Source organism: Aotus nancymaae, unplaced genomic scaffold (assembly GCF_030222135.1).
Source record: "Aotus nancymaae isolate 86718 unplaced genomic scaffold, 86718_ANA_hifiasm-v0.15.2.pri h1tg000062l, whole genome shotgun sequence".
Taxonomy (NCBI): domain Eukaryota; kingdom Metazoa; phylum Chordata; class Mammalia; order Primates; family Aotidae; genus Aotus; species Aotus nancymaae.
Window position 1 is genome coordinate 44,582,979 of NW_026988476.1, and position 16,897 is coordinate 44,599,875.

Sequence of the window (16,897 nt, forward strand, 5' to 3'; positions counted from 1 at the left end):
AGGCAGGTAGATCACCTGAGGTGAGGAGTTCAAGACCAGCCCGACCAACATGGTAAAACCCCATCTCTATTTTAAAAAAAGTAATAAAAATTAAAAAATAAAATAAAAATAAATGAAATATTACAATTACGAAAACGTGACAGAGACATGAAATGAGCACACACTGTTGGAAAAATGGCATTAATAGACTTGCTAAACACAGGGTTGCCACAAACTTTCAACTTGTAAAAAATGCAGTATCTGTGAAGTACAATAAAGCAAAGCAGAATAAAATGAGAGAGAGGTATGTCTGCAACTCTGTAACATGATAATAACTGGAGAAGAGATTAGTAAATCTCTTGTGATAAATGAGTTATTTTTTTCTTAACTTTAATAATGACAAGTAAATACAAACTACCAAACAAATGACAAGTTAATAGAAACTACCAAACAAATTCACATTAAATCATAAAACACTTATTTTGTCACTGGTACATCTGTAGCAACAAAGTGTATCTGAAAGCCCAAAAATATATTACAGCTGCAAATAAACAAACCCCTAAGGTAGGCTGGTGACTCTGGGTTCTGTGGGCCTTCACTAAATCCACACTGAAGTTTTGTTTCTTGTTTATGTTTTTGTTTTTTTTTGAGATGGAGTCTTGCTCTGTCACCCAGGCTGGAGGGCAGTGGCACGATCTTGACTCACTGCAACTCACCTCCCAGGTTCAATCGATTCTCCTGCTTCAGCCTCCTGGAGTAGCTGGGATTACAGGTACCTGCCACCACGCCCAGCTAATTTCTTGTATTTTTAGTAGAGATGGGTTTCACCATGTTGGCCAGGCTGGTCCTGAACTCCTGACCTCAAAAGATCTGCCCACTTTGGCCTCCCAAAGTGCTGGACTACAGGCATGAGCCACTGTACCCGGTCTACACTGAAATTTAATCCTTCAATGACCACTTAGATTAGCCAGAAAGAGGCCGGGTGCAGTGGCTTGCACCTGCAATCCCAACTCTTTGGGAGGCCAAGGTGGGTGGATCACCTTAGGTCAGGAGTTCAAGACCAGCCTGACCAACATGGAGAAACCCCATCTCTACTAAAAAGACAAAATTAGCTGGGCATGGTGGCACATGCCTGTAATCCCAGCTAATCAGCAGGCTGAGGTAGGAGCATCACTTGAACTGGGAGGCGGAGGGTGTGGTGAGCCAAGATTATGCCACTGCACTTAGCCTAGGCAACAAGATCGAAAGTCTGTCTCAATCAATCAATCAATAAAAGATTAGCCAGAAAGGCCACCCATCTGGAAACAAGGCAAGATTCATAGTATCACTCATATATCCTATTTTTTAAAAAAATCAGAATTTGTGAAATACTTACCTCCCTGCTCTGTCTGCTCCTCTTGCTCTAAAGATGAACATTCTGGGGTTGGCTCACAGATGTCAGTGGCTGTCACAGAATTCACCATTTCTATATCAGATCCCTAGGGAAAAGTGACAATTTTTCAGTTATTTGCCTTTTAGCTACTCAAAGCTAGTTTTGACTATATGTAAATGCTTCTTCCATTATTAAAAGTCTCAGATGCAGCCAGGTGCACTGGCTTACACCTGTAATCCCAGCACTTTTGGAGGCTGAGGCAGGTGGATCACGAGGTAAGGAGTTCCAGACCAGACTGGCCAACACGGTGAAACCCTGTCTTTACTAAAAATAAAGAAACTAGCTAGAAGTGGTGGCGGGTGCCTGTAATCCCAGCTACTCGGGAGGCTGAGGCGGGAGAATTGCTTGAACTCAGGAAGCAGAGGTTGTAGTGAGCTGAGACCACGCCATTGCACTCCAGCCTGGGCAACAGAGTAAGACTCCGACTCAAAAAAAAAAAGACACGTCTCAGATACTGCTATACTCCAAAGGAACAGTCTGGCAAACTTTAGTCCACAAGGGGCTATAGCAGTAAAACTGCAGAATGGAGTCTCCGTTTAAATTCTAAGTCAAGTCAGCCCAAAAGTGAAATGCTCTATTTTATGAGCTCAAGCAATAAATTTGAATCCCAGAGAATAAGGGTCTAAATATAGTTATTTCTATAACTATTTGTTTCTACTTAACATTTATGGAACTACTCTGGACAAGGCACTTCACTAGATGTTGTGGAGTATAAAAAATTCAAATCCACAGCTGGGCATGGTGGTGGGCACCTGTAATCCCAGCTACTCAGGAAGCTGAGGCCAGAGAATCGCTTGAACTTGGGAGGTGGAGTTTGCAGTAAGATTATACCACTGCACTCTAGCCTGGGTGACAAGAGCAAAACTTTGTCTCAAAAAAAAAAAAAAATTCAAATCTAAAATTCAAATTTACAACATATTCAGAGAACAGTCATGTGCAAATAACTAAGTATTATGGCAATATAAACTAAAATGTTTAAAGCTTTAATGGCACGGATTAAATAAGCCTATTAGGTTAATGAATACACTCCTTATACAATTTTAGACTACCTTTTTATTCTGAGATTATCTTTCCTACTTTGATGTCAGACTATCTTTTCATTAATAATAGTGGATCATACAATTTTTCTTGTGTCATACTTAGCAAAACAAAGTTAACCACTAAGGTGATTCTGTCTCTCCCTATGTCCCCACCACAGTCTGCTGACACATACAATCGAAAGGTCTGCATTCTCTTGATATACACAACTCAAAACAGCCAAAAATTAAACAATTCATGAAAAAAGTATCATTTAAGATGAGTCCTAAAGAGAATTCTGAATGTAAGACTCTGAGGCTGTCTGTAGTGGCAGTATAATGGCAGAAGCTAGTTGGATTAGGAGTTGCTGGGAAAGCCAATTCTGGCCCAAATCAGAATGGTGGTAATGGGAAAGGAAAAGGAGACACATGTAAGAGACAATAGCAAGAAAGAGAAGAACCTGGAAAGCAGATATAGAAGAAGAGAGAGAAAAGTACAAATATGATTTACTCTGGGACATAATGTCTAATATCGAACACCCTAATGACATGCTTGACTAAGTGCCAGAGAGGTCTGCTGTCATATTCCACCCTGCACACTCACAGGTAAGACTCCCATGGCTGCCTAGCTCCTCTATTGTTAATTATCCTTGAAGGAGAAGTTGCTATGGGAGTTGATCTAACCTTTGAAGAAAACAAGTTAAAAATAGAAAAGTCACTGAAGATTTTAAAAAGAATCATCTCAATCTCAAATGATACAGCTGCTTTTAAATTTTGAAACTTTAATGCGGAAAAGGCAATCTTCTTTTTTTCTGTTAATGTTTTCTTTCTTTTTTTTTTTTTTGAGACGGAGTTTCGCTCTTGTTACCCAGGCTGGAGTGCAATGGCGTGATCTCGGCTCACCGCAACCTCCGCCTCCTGGGTTCAGGCAATTCTCCTGCCTCAGCCTCCTGAGTAGCTGGAATTACAGGCATGCGCCACCATGCCCAGCTAATTTTTTGTATTTTTAGTAGAGACGGGGTTTCACCATGTTGACCAGGATGGTCTCGATCTCTTGACCTCGTGATCCACTCGCCTCAGCCTCCCAAAGTGTTGGGATTACAGGCATGAGCCACTGCGCCCGGCCCTCTGTTAATGTTTTCTAAACAACATAACTACCTGAACCTTAACTAATCAAAGTAATGGTTAAAAAAAAAAAATTTTTTTTTTTTTCTTAATGTACTTTAGGTTCTGGGGTACATGTGCAGATCGTGCAGGATTGTTGCATAGCTACATACATGGCAAGGTGGTTTGCTGCCTCCATCCCCCCGTCACCTATATCTGGCATTTTTTCCTGTGTTAAAAATTTAAATTTTTATTAAGAAAACAAGTGAGGTTCATGGGATAATCACCGAAATAAGCAAAAAGAAAAAAAAAATCAAGTGAGGTTTACAATATCCTAAAAACAAATGGGAAAACTATAGATAAGTCCATTAAAACCTAGAATAAGTATATTTCTGTTTAGCAGTATACTGTCATTTTTCTATAGTGAACATATATTACTGGTGTGAGAAAATAAAATGTGCAAGTTAGGTACACTTGTTACACATATGTCAATCTTTTCTGATAAAATTCATTTTGTGATAGAGTTCTGGCCTTTTTCATGTCAAGTTCTGCTAATGTAAGTGGAACACATGCTCTCCATTCTCCTTTCTGATCTCTTCAAATCCAAGATCTATTTTCTAGCTACATAATCTTGGCCAAATTACTTAACCTCTCTAAGCTTTAATTTTCTCAACTACCAAACGAGAATGAAAACAATCTATGCCACAGTAAAACATTTAAAATTATATAAGAACAGGGTGTGGTGGCATGTGCCTATAGTCCCAGCTACTTGGGAGGCTGAGGCGGGAGGACTGCTTGAGCCCAAGGAGTTAAAGATTACACTGCACCATGACTGCACATGTGAACAGCCACTGCACTCCAGCCTGGGCAATACAGTAAGACCCCATCCCTTTAAAAAACAAAAAGACAAAATTGGCTGTGCACAGTGGCTCACCCCTGTAATCTCAGCACTTTGGGAGGCTGAGGTGGGCAGATCATTTCAGGTTAAGGAGTTCAAGACTAGACTGGCCAACATGGTGAAACCCCATCTCTACCAAAAATACAAAAAATTAGTTGGGTGTGGCGGCGGGTACCTGTAATTTCAGCTACTTCGGGAGACTGAGGCAGCTTGAACCCAGGGGGCAGAGGTTGTAGTAAGCCGAGATCGCACCACTGCACTCCAGCCTGGACAACAGAGTCAGACTCTGTTTCCAAAAAAAAAAAAAAAGGACAAAATCATATGAAAATGAAAGTTAAGGCCAGGTGCAGTAGTTTATACCTGTAATCCCAGCACTTTGGGAGGCCGAGGCACGTGGATCACAAGGTCAGGAGATCAAGACCATCCTGGCTAACACGGTGAAACTTGTCTCTTCTAAAAATACAAAAAATTAGCTGGGGATGGTGGCACATGCCGGTATGTAGTCCCAGCTACTAGGGAGGCTGAGGCAGGAGAAGCACTTGAATTTGGGAGGCAGAGGTTGCAGTGAGCCGAGATCGTGCCACTGCACTCCAGCCTGGGCAACATAGAGAGACACCATCTCAAAAACAAAAAAATAAGAAAGAAAGAAAGTAAAGCACAAGGTCTGATCAATAATAAACCCTCAATAAATACTTCCCTAATGTCTCAAAGCTATGTACAATAATGTAGAAGATGCTGGCTCATGAAGAGTTCTCAGCAGTGAAGTTTAACCTAAGTGGGAAAATGTCCACTGGAATTTTTTGCTTAAATGTAGAAAAAGATTGGTCTTCAAAGAACACAGTTTATACCACTGGTAATATTAATTTTACAAATTACCTTATAAAAACTATCAAATATCATACCTCATGATTGATGACTGTCCAACCACAAGATGAATCACTGTCACTGGAATTTTCAGACATTTTTCAGGTCTACAAATACAAAAACATATTGACTTGTGGGACACATTTTTTAAAATTCTAGACAAAACAAATGTGACACTAAGTTTGAAAAGTGGTTTACTGTCTTCCAGGTGAAACAGAGACAGGCCACCCATAGATTTACCACACGGAACATGACAGGACTGCATACCTGTATGAACAGATACAAGCAAACTTCTAAGACAAGGAGATCCTCCCGGACTAGACCAGTCTAGACAGTCATATTGTTGGAATGAAAAAGAAAGTTAGGTCTAAAAGAAAACACAGCATTTGGCCAGACAGAGCTGAAGGAAAAGGAGAATCTAATTTGACCATGTGAGGAGAATGGTGAATGGGGAGCAGGCAGCAATAGTAAAGGACTCTATTTTCAAATAACAGTAAGGTGTGAAAACATGGCTGCAGAAACTAAGAGGCAGAGGGAAACTGAAGAGCTCCGATGTCAAGTAAAATGAAGTCTGTATGTTGGCAACATGAAGCAATTTACATTTTTCAAATAGAGAAGAAACATTATCAAACTGTTTTTATGAAAATAACTGTGTGAGCAATACTTCAGTTGGATTAAAGTGCGTCGGGGGAAGGCCAGAGGTTGGTTACAAACACCTGGTCACTGGCAACAACCTAGACTCAAGCCCTAAACCAGCATACGAGGGTCACTCTACCTGGTTTTTTCTTTTTCTATCTGAAACCCCTTTAAATTTCAAAACCCAGCTTTTTAAAGCAAATAGTATTCCTACTGATTCATTCTACATGTATCTTATATTTCTATTACTGGACATATACTGTGAACCCATTAGATCCAAGTTCTAATAGAACTCTACTGCAGACAATATGGAACTAGTGCTTAAATGAGAACAGGGCAAAAATATAGATCTAAATAATGTTTTTGTTTGTTTTTTTTTTTGTATTTTTAGTAGTGATGAGGTTTTACCATATTGGCCAGGCTCAAACTCCTGGCCTCAAGTCAGATCTATATAATCTGTTAATTATTCTGGAAACTCTTGTACATTAATATTTCAAAAAAAAAGAGAATACAAAGAGGTTGGCCACTAACAGTATAAAAATTAGCATGTTTCAAATGAATTATTCAAAACCTGAAACAAGACATCAATTGTGTAACTTTTAATGTTATGATGAAGCATTTTGTAACAGGCTTACCTGAGATCATCTAACTGATTTCTAATTTCAATTGATTAAGGCCCAGGCAGTTTATAACTCTATAAATTTAAAGGTAAACTTACAGAAAATACTAGGGTAAAATAATTTTTTTCTGTCCAGTACAGATTATCTAAAAAGCTAGTTTAAAACCCCTGCAGGGTATTAACCATGGAAATACATAAAGAATGAGCAGTTAAATTTGCAGGGGGAAAGAATAATGATCAAAGAAGCCTCTATAAATGAGGTTGCAAATCTGATAGCATTTTTTAAACTAAATTAACAGTTGCCAAAATTTAAAAATTGAGATAGTACATTAAAATGAAGATTTCTGGAGCCAGAAGCAGTGGAGAATGCCTATTAATCCCAGTTACTTGGGAGACTCAGGAAGGCCAGGAGTTCAAGGCTGTTATGAGTCATAATGATCATGCCTGTGAATAGCCACTGCACTCCAGACTGAGCGACATGGGGAGACTGACTTTTTAAAAAAAAAAAAAAGGCTGAGTGTGTGTCTGTAACCCTAACACTGAGAGGCCAAGGTGGGAGGACTGCTTAAGTCAAGGAGTTCAAGATCAGCCTGGGCAACATCACAAAAAAAAAAAAAAAAAAAAAAAGATTCCTGATTCCTCATTTAAAAAAAAAAATCAAAAGATCTTAAGACAATGGAAAGAATCTCAGTAAAAAAGGAAAAAGTATTGTGCAGCAAAAACAAAGGCAGAAAAACGTAAAAGAATATTAAAGTTTTTTTTTTTAAGGCAATTTATCTAGCGTGAATGTAGTTTAGAAGATCAGATTTGATTTTTTTTTTGAGATAAGATCTTGCTTTGCCACTCAGGCTGGAGTACAGTGACATGAACATGGCTCACTGCAGCCTTGACTGACCTCCCATTCTCAAGCTACCCTTCCACTTCAGCCTCCTGAGTAGCTGCAACTACAGGTGTGTAACATCATGCCTTATTTTTGTACTTTTTGTAAAGACAGGATTTTGCCATGTTGCCCAGGCTGGTTTTACACTCCTGAGCTCAAGTGATCCACCTCCCTTGGCGTCTCAAAGTGCTGGAACAACAGGCATAAGCGGCTGCATCAGGCCAAATTTGATTTTTTTTAAAAGATCATATATTGGGCTGGGCGCAGTGGTGCATGTCTGTAATCCCAGCACTTTGGGAGGCCGAGGCGGTTGAGTCATGAGGTCAGAAGATTGAGACCAGCCTGGCCAACATAGTGAAACCCCATTTCTACTAAAAATGCAAAAAAAAAAAAAATATATATTAGCCGGGTGTGATGGCACGAGCCCATAGTCCCAGCTCCTCAGGAGGCTGAGGTCGGAGAATCGCTTGAACCTGGGAGGCAGGGCCAAGAATGGCAGCTTGCACCTGTAACAGCACTTTGGGAGGCTGAGGTGGGAGGATCACTTGAGGCCAGGCATTCAAGACCAGCCTGTGCAACATAATGAGATGCTCCATCTCTACCACAAAAAAATTTTATGTCAGTGGGACAAGGTGGCGCAAACCGGTAGTCCTAACTACTTGGGAGGCTGAGGCAGGAGGATCACTGAAGTTCAAGGTTGCAGTGAGCTATGATTGCTCGACTGTACTCCAGCCTGGGTAACAGAGCAAGACCCTGTCTCAAAAAAAATTTTTTTTAAAGGTGGGGAAGCAACTAAACAACCCTAGACCTATGGGATGCAAGGAAGCAACATAATATTCCATACAAAAGGGGAGCATCTAAACTTAACCAGTGTTGATGAGGGAAAGGGTTTAGAAGATGGTGGAAAAGGGTTTAGAAGAGATCTGAGAAGACATAAAAGATTATTATTTTTATCATTATTTGGATGCAAGGTCTCATTCTGTCACTCAGGCTGGAGTACAGTGACAGAGTAAGGTACCCTGAACCTCCAGACCTTGTTTTCTTGTCACACTTCATAGCTGAAGTGTGAATACAGAGAGGATGTTTCCTGTCATAGCTGAAGTGTGAATTGGCCTTATGTTCCCTGCCTCCAGACGCTGTTTTCTTATGACAGGGTCTGGAGGCAGGGAACATAAGGCCAATTCACACTTCAGCTATGATAGGAAATATCCCCTCCATAGGGCATACACCGAGTAAAGGACTTTGTAACTTTAATTCATCCTCTCCATTTACATAGTGTATACACCAAGTAACCAATGGAAACCTCTAGAGGGTATTTAAACTGCCACAAATTCTGTAATGATGCCCTTGAGCTCCTATGCTAGGGCTACTCCCACACTGTGTAGTGTACTTTTATTTTCAATAAACCTCTGACTTCATTCTTTCCTTGCTTTGTTTGTGCATTTTGTCCAATTATTTGTTCAAGATGCCAAGAACCTGGACACCAGTAACACAGCCTCAAACTGCCAGGCTCAAGCAGATGCTCGCATCTCAACCTCCTGAGTAGCTAGGACTACAGGTATGCGCCACCCTACCTAGCTCATTTTTTTTTTTTTTAAAGAGTCGGGGTCTTGCTAAGTTGGTAGGCTGGTCTCTAACTCCTGGGCTCAAGTGATCCAACTGCCTCCGCCTCCTAAAGTGTTGGGATTACAGGCGTGAGCCACTGCACCCAGCCTAAAGATTATTTTATTAAAGGACTAAATAACCAACTATAAAAGGGAGAAAGTGTAGGATAGCTCCCAGGTTTCTGGTTTAAGTGATTGGGTAAACGGAAAAGTCATTCTATATGAAACAAGAAGTAGGTGAGGGTTTTGTGATAAGAAAACTGGATGAAGCCTAAAAAGCATTCTTTCTCTACTGTGTGAAAGTTTCTCTCCTTCCGTTTACCTGCTCCCATCTTTTAATAGACAAGATTTCAAAAAAAAAGTAAGATACATTACTGACTTGGGACAACCTACCATACTTGAATTTCTCAAATCAATAAGCACATTTTAATCAGGTCCCAGTTTAATGCTTTGTTTACTTCCTTGAGGGAAGGATAACATTGAAACCAGCCAATTATCCTGCAGAACTGATTCTTCATGGTTTCTTTGAATAATAGAGAAATTAATCCTCCCAGTCTTAAAACTTGTGAAATCTCAGTTCCTTTCTTAGGAAACAAACCATCAGGCCTCTAGATAGTATCAAGAAGCTGAAACTTACTTAACAGATCACTGCAATTGGACAATGAGAATCCAGACCCCTCACCCATCATGATTGCTTAACTGACCACATGCTGCCTGTTGATCAACTTCTCTTCCTCAACCCTCCCTAATTCCTGTTTGCCCACACATGGTTGCATTTCTTCTCTTCTATATAGACCTCTAACTTTAGACAGTGAGAGCAGTCAGTCAGAGAGATGGGTTTAAGACTGATCTCCCATCTCCTTGGCTGCAGCACCCAATTAAATAAAGCCTTCTTCCTGGCAATGTCTCAGTGATTGGCTTTCTGTGCAGCAAGCAGCAGGACCTAGACCAAATCCCTGGTGTACTGGTAACAGCATCCAGCCCAAATGAGAAAAAAAGATGTCCCATTGGCCCTAACTCCACCATGACAATTTGGATAAGCAAAACTAAAGAACCCTATTAATTCATCTGTTCTCAAAATGCTGGATGCATACTACAATCAAAGTAAAAAGGAACTTTTTGAGCCCTATCCTAGACACAGTGAATATAAAAGCCCCCCTGGCAGTTTGAACCTCCCCATTATACCTAGAGATCTTCTTAAAATGATAATCTCATTATGTCATTCCTTCAAAATGCTAAGATTTTCTTCAAGATAATGCCCCAAAGCTAGTCTTTTATCTCTAGCTCTCATCTCTTTCAATTCATCCCCTCTTTGCCCAACCTTCTCAATTCCTTTCAAAATCCTTGGCTTCCGGGGCTTTGCATATTCCGATCAGTTGCCCATCCCTTACCACCACCCAAACTCAAGTGCTCACCTAATTTCACTTCCTTTGTGAACCATTCCTTGACCCCAGCCCTACGACTCTAGTATTTTCTGCATCTAGCACTTAATATAGAATACTGTGCTGTAATTGCTTGTTCATCAGCCTATTATGTAAAGCTGGAGTGCAGTGGTGTAATCTCAGCTCACTGCAACCTCCACCTCCCGGGTTCAAGTGATTCTCCTGTCTCAGCCTCTCGAGTAGCTGGGACTACAGGCGTGCACCACCACACAGGGCTAATTTTTTGTATTTTAGTGAAGACGGGGGTTTCACCACGTTGGGCAGGACGGTCTCAATCTTCTGACCTCATGATCCGCCATACTCGGCCTCCCAAAGTGCTGGGATTATAGGCGTGAGCCACCACGTCCGGCCACCTTTATATATTTTTACTGTATTTCCTCTTACTACAGTAGCCTGAATAAAAAACTGCCCTGTGTATTTCATCGTTCATACTGGAAATATTCAATAAACAACATGAGCAGGTAAAATATATATTTGTTAGGCTATTTCCTGCCATGGAGAAAACACAATAAAGGGGAATGAAAAATGCTGGCATAGAGGAGCTTAATTATAAAAAAGGATGGTCAGGGCAAGCTTCATTGCTAACGTATATGTGAGCAAAGATTTGAATGAGTAAAGCACCATTACAGACAGTTAACTGGAGGAAGAGCATTTAAGACCAAATGAATAGTAAGTATAAAGTTGAGAGCAAACCTCTACCTTTGAGAAGTAGCAAGGAGGCCTGTGTGGGTGGAATGGCCTAGCAGGAGAGAGGAGGAAGAGATTAAGCACAAGATAATGCGGGGTAGCAGGGGTTGGACAGACTGAGTGGGGCTTACAGATCCTAAGACTCCCTTTAAAGTGTTTTAGCTTTTTACTCTGAGTCAGTAATATTATAAGTAATAAAACAGCACTCTGGGTACCTACTGAGACAGCACTGTAGGGGAGCAAAGGCAAGCAAGAAGTTCATTTGCTGTTTCGGCAAGGCTACAAAAAAAAAAAGTTCATTTGCATGGCTACTACAATAATCCAGGTGAGAGACGATGGAGGTTTGAACTAGGATGGTGACAGTGAAGACAGGGAGAAATGGACAGATTATACATGTATTTCAAAGACAGAGCCAACAGGACTTTCTGATGTACTGAATACGGGGCATAAAAGATGACTCCTGGCCTCAACAAGTACCAGAAAGGAAGAGCCACTGAGGCAGGAAGACTTCAAAAGGCGCAGGTTATGAGAAGAAAATCAGTAAACTGGACGAGGTGTGGGTCACACCTGTAATCCCAGCACTTTGGGAAGCCGAGGCAGGAAGATCACTTGAGGTCAGGACTTTGAGACCAGCCTAACCAACATGGAGAAACCCCGTCTCTACAAAAAATACAAAATTAGCCAGGTATGGTGTTGGAAGCCTGTGGTCCCAGCTACTCGGGTGACTGAGGCAGGAGACTCTCCTGAATCCGGGAGGCGGAGGTTGCAGTGAGCCGAGACCACAACAGTGCCCTGGCCCTCCAGCCTGGGAGACAGAGCAAGACTCCATCGAAGAAGAAGAAGAAGAAGGAGGGGGAGGGGGAGGGGGAGGGGGGAGGGGGAGGGGGAGGGGGGGGAGGGGGAGGGGGAGGGGGGAGGGGGAGGGGGAGGGGGGGGAGGGGGAGGGGGAGGGGGAGGGGGAGGGGGAGGAAGAAGAAGAAGAAGAAGAAGAAAAGCAAATGAGTCAATTGGTCTGGAGCATTTTAAATCTGAGACAGTTACTATCACATCCAAGAGGAAACATTAAGTAAGTGTCTGGAGACTGAATTCAGGGTAGAGTTATAGGCTAAATAAGTCATTTTAAAACACTTTGGTGAAGGCTGTCAAAATCTGTGAGAATAACACAAAAACAATATTAATTTTACCTCATAAAATATAACTGGAATGAATATTACCTGATGATGGTGCCCTTCATCATTCCTGAATAGCTACATTTTACTATGAAAATGGTGAGGTTTCTATCACCATAAGTTCTAGAATCAGACAAGATGGAGAAGAATGGGAGCATTATTCTCCCACACACGTCTACAATTCTGAAGTAAGGCAACCAATAGGCTACAGCAAAGGCCCCAAAGTGCAGCTGTATTGTCATGTGACCAAAGATAGAGAGTCAGTCTGGAGCACTTTCAAGAACATATTTCTAAAATGCGTTTCAAAAGGTCTAGGTCTTTAACCTCCCCCAAAGGATATGAAAATGTCTGCTTTATAACACATCACTTGAGAAAGGGGAGAGGATACACGATACCAACTAATGCAAACTTTTTTAACATCTACTTTTTGTCTAATATCAAACCTATGGAAACATTTTAAATGAGCCTATCCTGATCTGGAGCATGAAACTGCATTCATTCATTCGACACATACTTAAGTACCTATTAGGTGTCATGAACTTGTCTAAGTGCTGAAGATACAACACTGAAAAAAAGAAAACAAAAACCTCCCCAGAAGAAAAGTACTTTTTTTTAGCCAGCTGGTGCCCAGTGCCATGGAGAAAAAAGTGAGGGAAGAGTAGGGGTGGGGATGGCGCAAGAACTGGAATTTTTAATAGAGAGGTCAAGGAAGGCCTCCTTGAGGTACTGAAACCAATTGTGAAGAATGAATGCCAGAGTAGTTTTCTATCTTTTTTGTGCCTGAACACACCTGAAATTTAGATATATGCAATAAAACACCTAGAGATAAACACCTAGAGATAAGCTAAACATTAAAAAGACCAATCATCAGGCCCAGGATGGTGGCCCATGCCTCTAATTCCAGCACTTTGAGAGGCGAGGCCAAGGCAGGTGGATCACTTGAGGTCAGGACTTTGACATCAACCTGACCAACATGGTAAAACCTCGTCTCTACTAAGTACAAAAAATTAGCCGGAAGTGGTAGTGCGTGCCTGTAATCTCAGCTACTTGGAAGGCTGAGGCAGGAGAATTGCATGAACCTGGGAGGCGGAGGTTGCAGTGGGCAAAGATTGCACCACTGCACTCCAGCCTGGGCAGCAAGAGCGAGACACTCCATCTCAAAAAAAAAAAAAAAAAAAAAAAAAAGGGTCAGGCATGGTGGTGCATGCCTGTAATCCCAGCACTTTGGGAAGCTGAGGTGGGTGGATCACCTGAGGTCAGGAGTTCAAGACCAGCCTAGCCAACGTGGTGAAACCCCATTGCTACTAAAAACACAAAAATTAGCCGGGCAAGGTGGTGCACACCTGTAGTCCCAGCTACTTGGGAGGCTGAGGCAGGAGAATTGCTTGAACCCGGGAGGCGGAGGCTGCAGTACGCTGATAATCGCACCACTGGACTCCAGCCTGAGGGCCAAAAGCAAAACTCTCTCTCAAAAAAAAAAACAAAAACAAAAACAAAAAAACTATAGATATTGCTAAATTACATTCTCAAAGGTAGTACAAAGTTGCTCCTAGCAACAACATGTGCAAGCACCTATTTCTCCACATTCCTACCAACAGAGTAACAACCATCTTTAATTTCTGCTTGTCTCATGAGCAAAATAATGAACTTCTTAATTTGCACTTCCCAGATGACTTTAGTGGGGCTGTGCATCTTGTGTTTATTGATTATCCTCATCTCCTTTTCTGTGAAGCAGCTATAATCCTTTCCTATTGGATTGTCTTTACTGATCTGCAGTTCCTTATAAATTGGGTCATGAATTAATCTTCTATCATGCTTCAATTTTTTTAAAGTATCTTCTACTATGTTTCAAGAAGCTGGAAAACAGGGTGTCCTTTATAGTATCTAGATTTTTTATCTTGTTTTAGAAAGTTTTTCCTGCTCCCAAGATTATAAAACTATTCTCCTATATTTTCTACTAATACTCTTCCGGAGACTTTGTCTTTTATATTAAGCTGTTTAATTCATACATCTGAATTTTTTTCTTTTGTTGTGAAGTAGAAATTAAACCAATATTGAATATTGCATATTTTTTCTATAATTTGTCATATAAAGTCCCACACATTTGTTAATCCATTTCTGTAATCTCTATTCTGTTCCACTGATCTATTTTCTATTCCTGAACTACTACAACACTGTTTTAATTACTATGGTACTCACAGCTTTCTATATAGTGCCATTTTTCAATGCTTTCCCTGTCCCTCCCTAAAAACACTCTACTGCTGGGCACAGTGGCTAATGCCTGTAAGCACAGCACTTTGGGAGACCGAGGCAGGTGAATCAGTTTAGGTCAGGAGTTCAAGACCAGCCTGGCAAACAGGGCAAAACCCCATCTCTACTAAAAATATAAAAATTAGCCGGGCATGGTGGCAGGCACTTGTAATCTCAGTTACTTGGGAGGCTGAGGCAGGAGAATCGCTTAAACCAAGAGGTGGAGGTTGCAGTGAGCGGAAATGGTGCCACTGCACTCCAGCATAGGCAACAAGAGTGAAACTCCAACTCAACAAGACAAAACACAAAAAACACTACTACCCTATAAACATGGAGGCAAAGATGAAAGACACTGGAGGTTACATACGCTTACACCCAGTGCTAAAAATTTATTTTCTTTCCACTCAAAGAGTCTCCTCAACCTTACGAATAACTATTCTGTACAGTAAAGACACTCCTTAGTGTGACGCTGAAAAGCTTCCATTATCTAGTTCTAACCTAACTTGCAATTAATCTGATTAGCTTTCCTCCTCATCTGACCAAAGTAATTTACTTGCTGTCTTCTGAACACAAAATGGACCTTAACTCCAGGTCTTCACTTCCTGAAATGCTTTTCTTTCTTTTCTCTGATTTCTGTATTTAAAGCTGTCTTCTCTCATGAAGTTTTTTTTCCCCTAGATTACTGTTTCTGACATTCACTGATTTTATCTTCCCCTGAATTTATAGCATTACTATACTTCTCAGCCTAACTTGCCTACTGGTAGCTTATACTACTTAATTTTTTCCTTGGATTACTTTATTAATTAGCATAATTTCAAAGTTTTGGTAAACAGTTCCAATTTTATTTTTTAATGTTTTTATTACAGGGTTTTTTTTTTTTTTTTTTTTTTGATAGGATCTCACTCTGTCACTAGCTGAGGCAGGAGTTACTTCAAACTCCTTGACTCAAGTGATCCTCCCACCTCAGCCTTCTGGGTAGTTGGGACTACAGATACACACCACCAAGCTAGGCTAATTTTTGTATTTTTAGTAGAGATGAGGTTTCACCAGGTTGTCCATGCTGGTCTCAAACTCCTGACCACAGATGATCCGCACACCTTGGCCTCCCAAAGTGCTGGGATTACAGGAGTGAACCACCACACCCAGCCAGTATGTATTTGTTTCTAAAAGACTTTTTCTTCGTCATAAATGTTCTATATATCAACCTAACTTGAAGTTCATCTAAAAGGTCAGATCCTCTAATAGCCAGGGATTAACTTACCCAGAAGGAGAATGTAAACTCCATTATTTCTTTGGCTTAAAGACCAATGCTTAAACATGAAATGTATCTCTCAGAGGACCTGAGATTTCATATTCAATGTAGTAGCATTGCTCATGAAATCAACTTAAAGATCCATTTGAGAATATTAACAATACCACTTCCTATCGTTAAGACTGATTACCTTTCTTACACTTATAGGAGATTAAAGCAAATAAAAACCAAAATTAAAAGCTCAACCACAGAAATGCACTGCAGTTTCAGGACATTTAATGCAATAGAGTGCAAAGTCACAGTCAGGAGAGGAGCTAAGTTTCCTTCACTCTGGAAAAAGCCACTAAGTTCTACCAAGAAATCAAATTAATACCCCATTTGACTTTTTTTTCTTCATCAAACTTCCCAGTCAAAAAGTGTTTATCACATCAAGTCATTACACTTAAAATACATAAGTGCTTTATGTAAATGGCACTTATGCAGTACAGTAATACTTCACATGAGTAGGTAACTCCACCACTTACAAAGCAATTTCATTTTCATATTGGATTTAATCTTCACAAATACCCCCATGAAGGCAACTTGCTATTATGTACAAATTCCAAACGAAAACAAACAGAAAATTATAAATAATTACTTGCTCAACATCATTAAAAATCCTCTGATTCCCAATCCAATGCTCTTTTTACATTTCAACATGCTGGCAAAATGAACCAGAATTAAGATTTTAAAAGAACAGTGATTTGGAGAAGTACTAAAAAAAAAAAAAAATTTCTGGCTTCCTGTGATGACAGAAAAAAATATTTAACTCACACTTCTTATTTTCTAATACTTCCTCAGGTAATTCTACAGGCCCTTAAAGAGTTTTCCACACATTACATACCCTTTGGGGGAAAAAAAAATCCTTTATTTATCACTTAATTGCAATCTTTCCCATATTATAAGGTTGAATTTCATCTTAGAACTCAAGTTGAAAGAAAATATGGCCAAGATTATCTGGTGCAATACACTCCAAATCACCTTTGAAACCAAGTGTTTTAGTCTAGTCAAAATTACAGAACTGTC

The 16,897-nt window shown here is 40.4% G+C and overlaps 1 protein-coding gene across 4 annotated transcripts in view; it reads right to left on the reverse strand.

The window, feature by feature from the left end:
• Window positions 1–16,897, reverse strand: part of CCPG1 (cell cycle progression 1) — a 45,815-nt gene that overhangs the window by 24,819 nt on the left and 4,099 nt on the right. For all 4 annotated transcript variants that reach the window (XM_012469811.3, XM_012469813.3, XM_012469809.3 and 1 more), the window contains exons 2-3: window positions 5,332–5,400; window positions 1,355–1,457 (exon numbers count right to left, since the gene is read on the reverse strand). In XM_012469811.3, coding sequence (XP_012325234.2) covers window positions 1,355–1,457; window positions 5,332–5,391 — 163 coding nt within the window. In that variant the 5' untranslated portion in view covers window positions 5,392–5,400. The remainder of the gene's footprint in view (window positions 1–1,354; window positions 1,458–5,331; window positions 5,401–16,897) is intronic.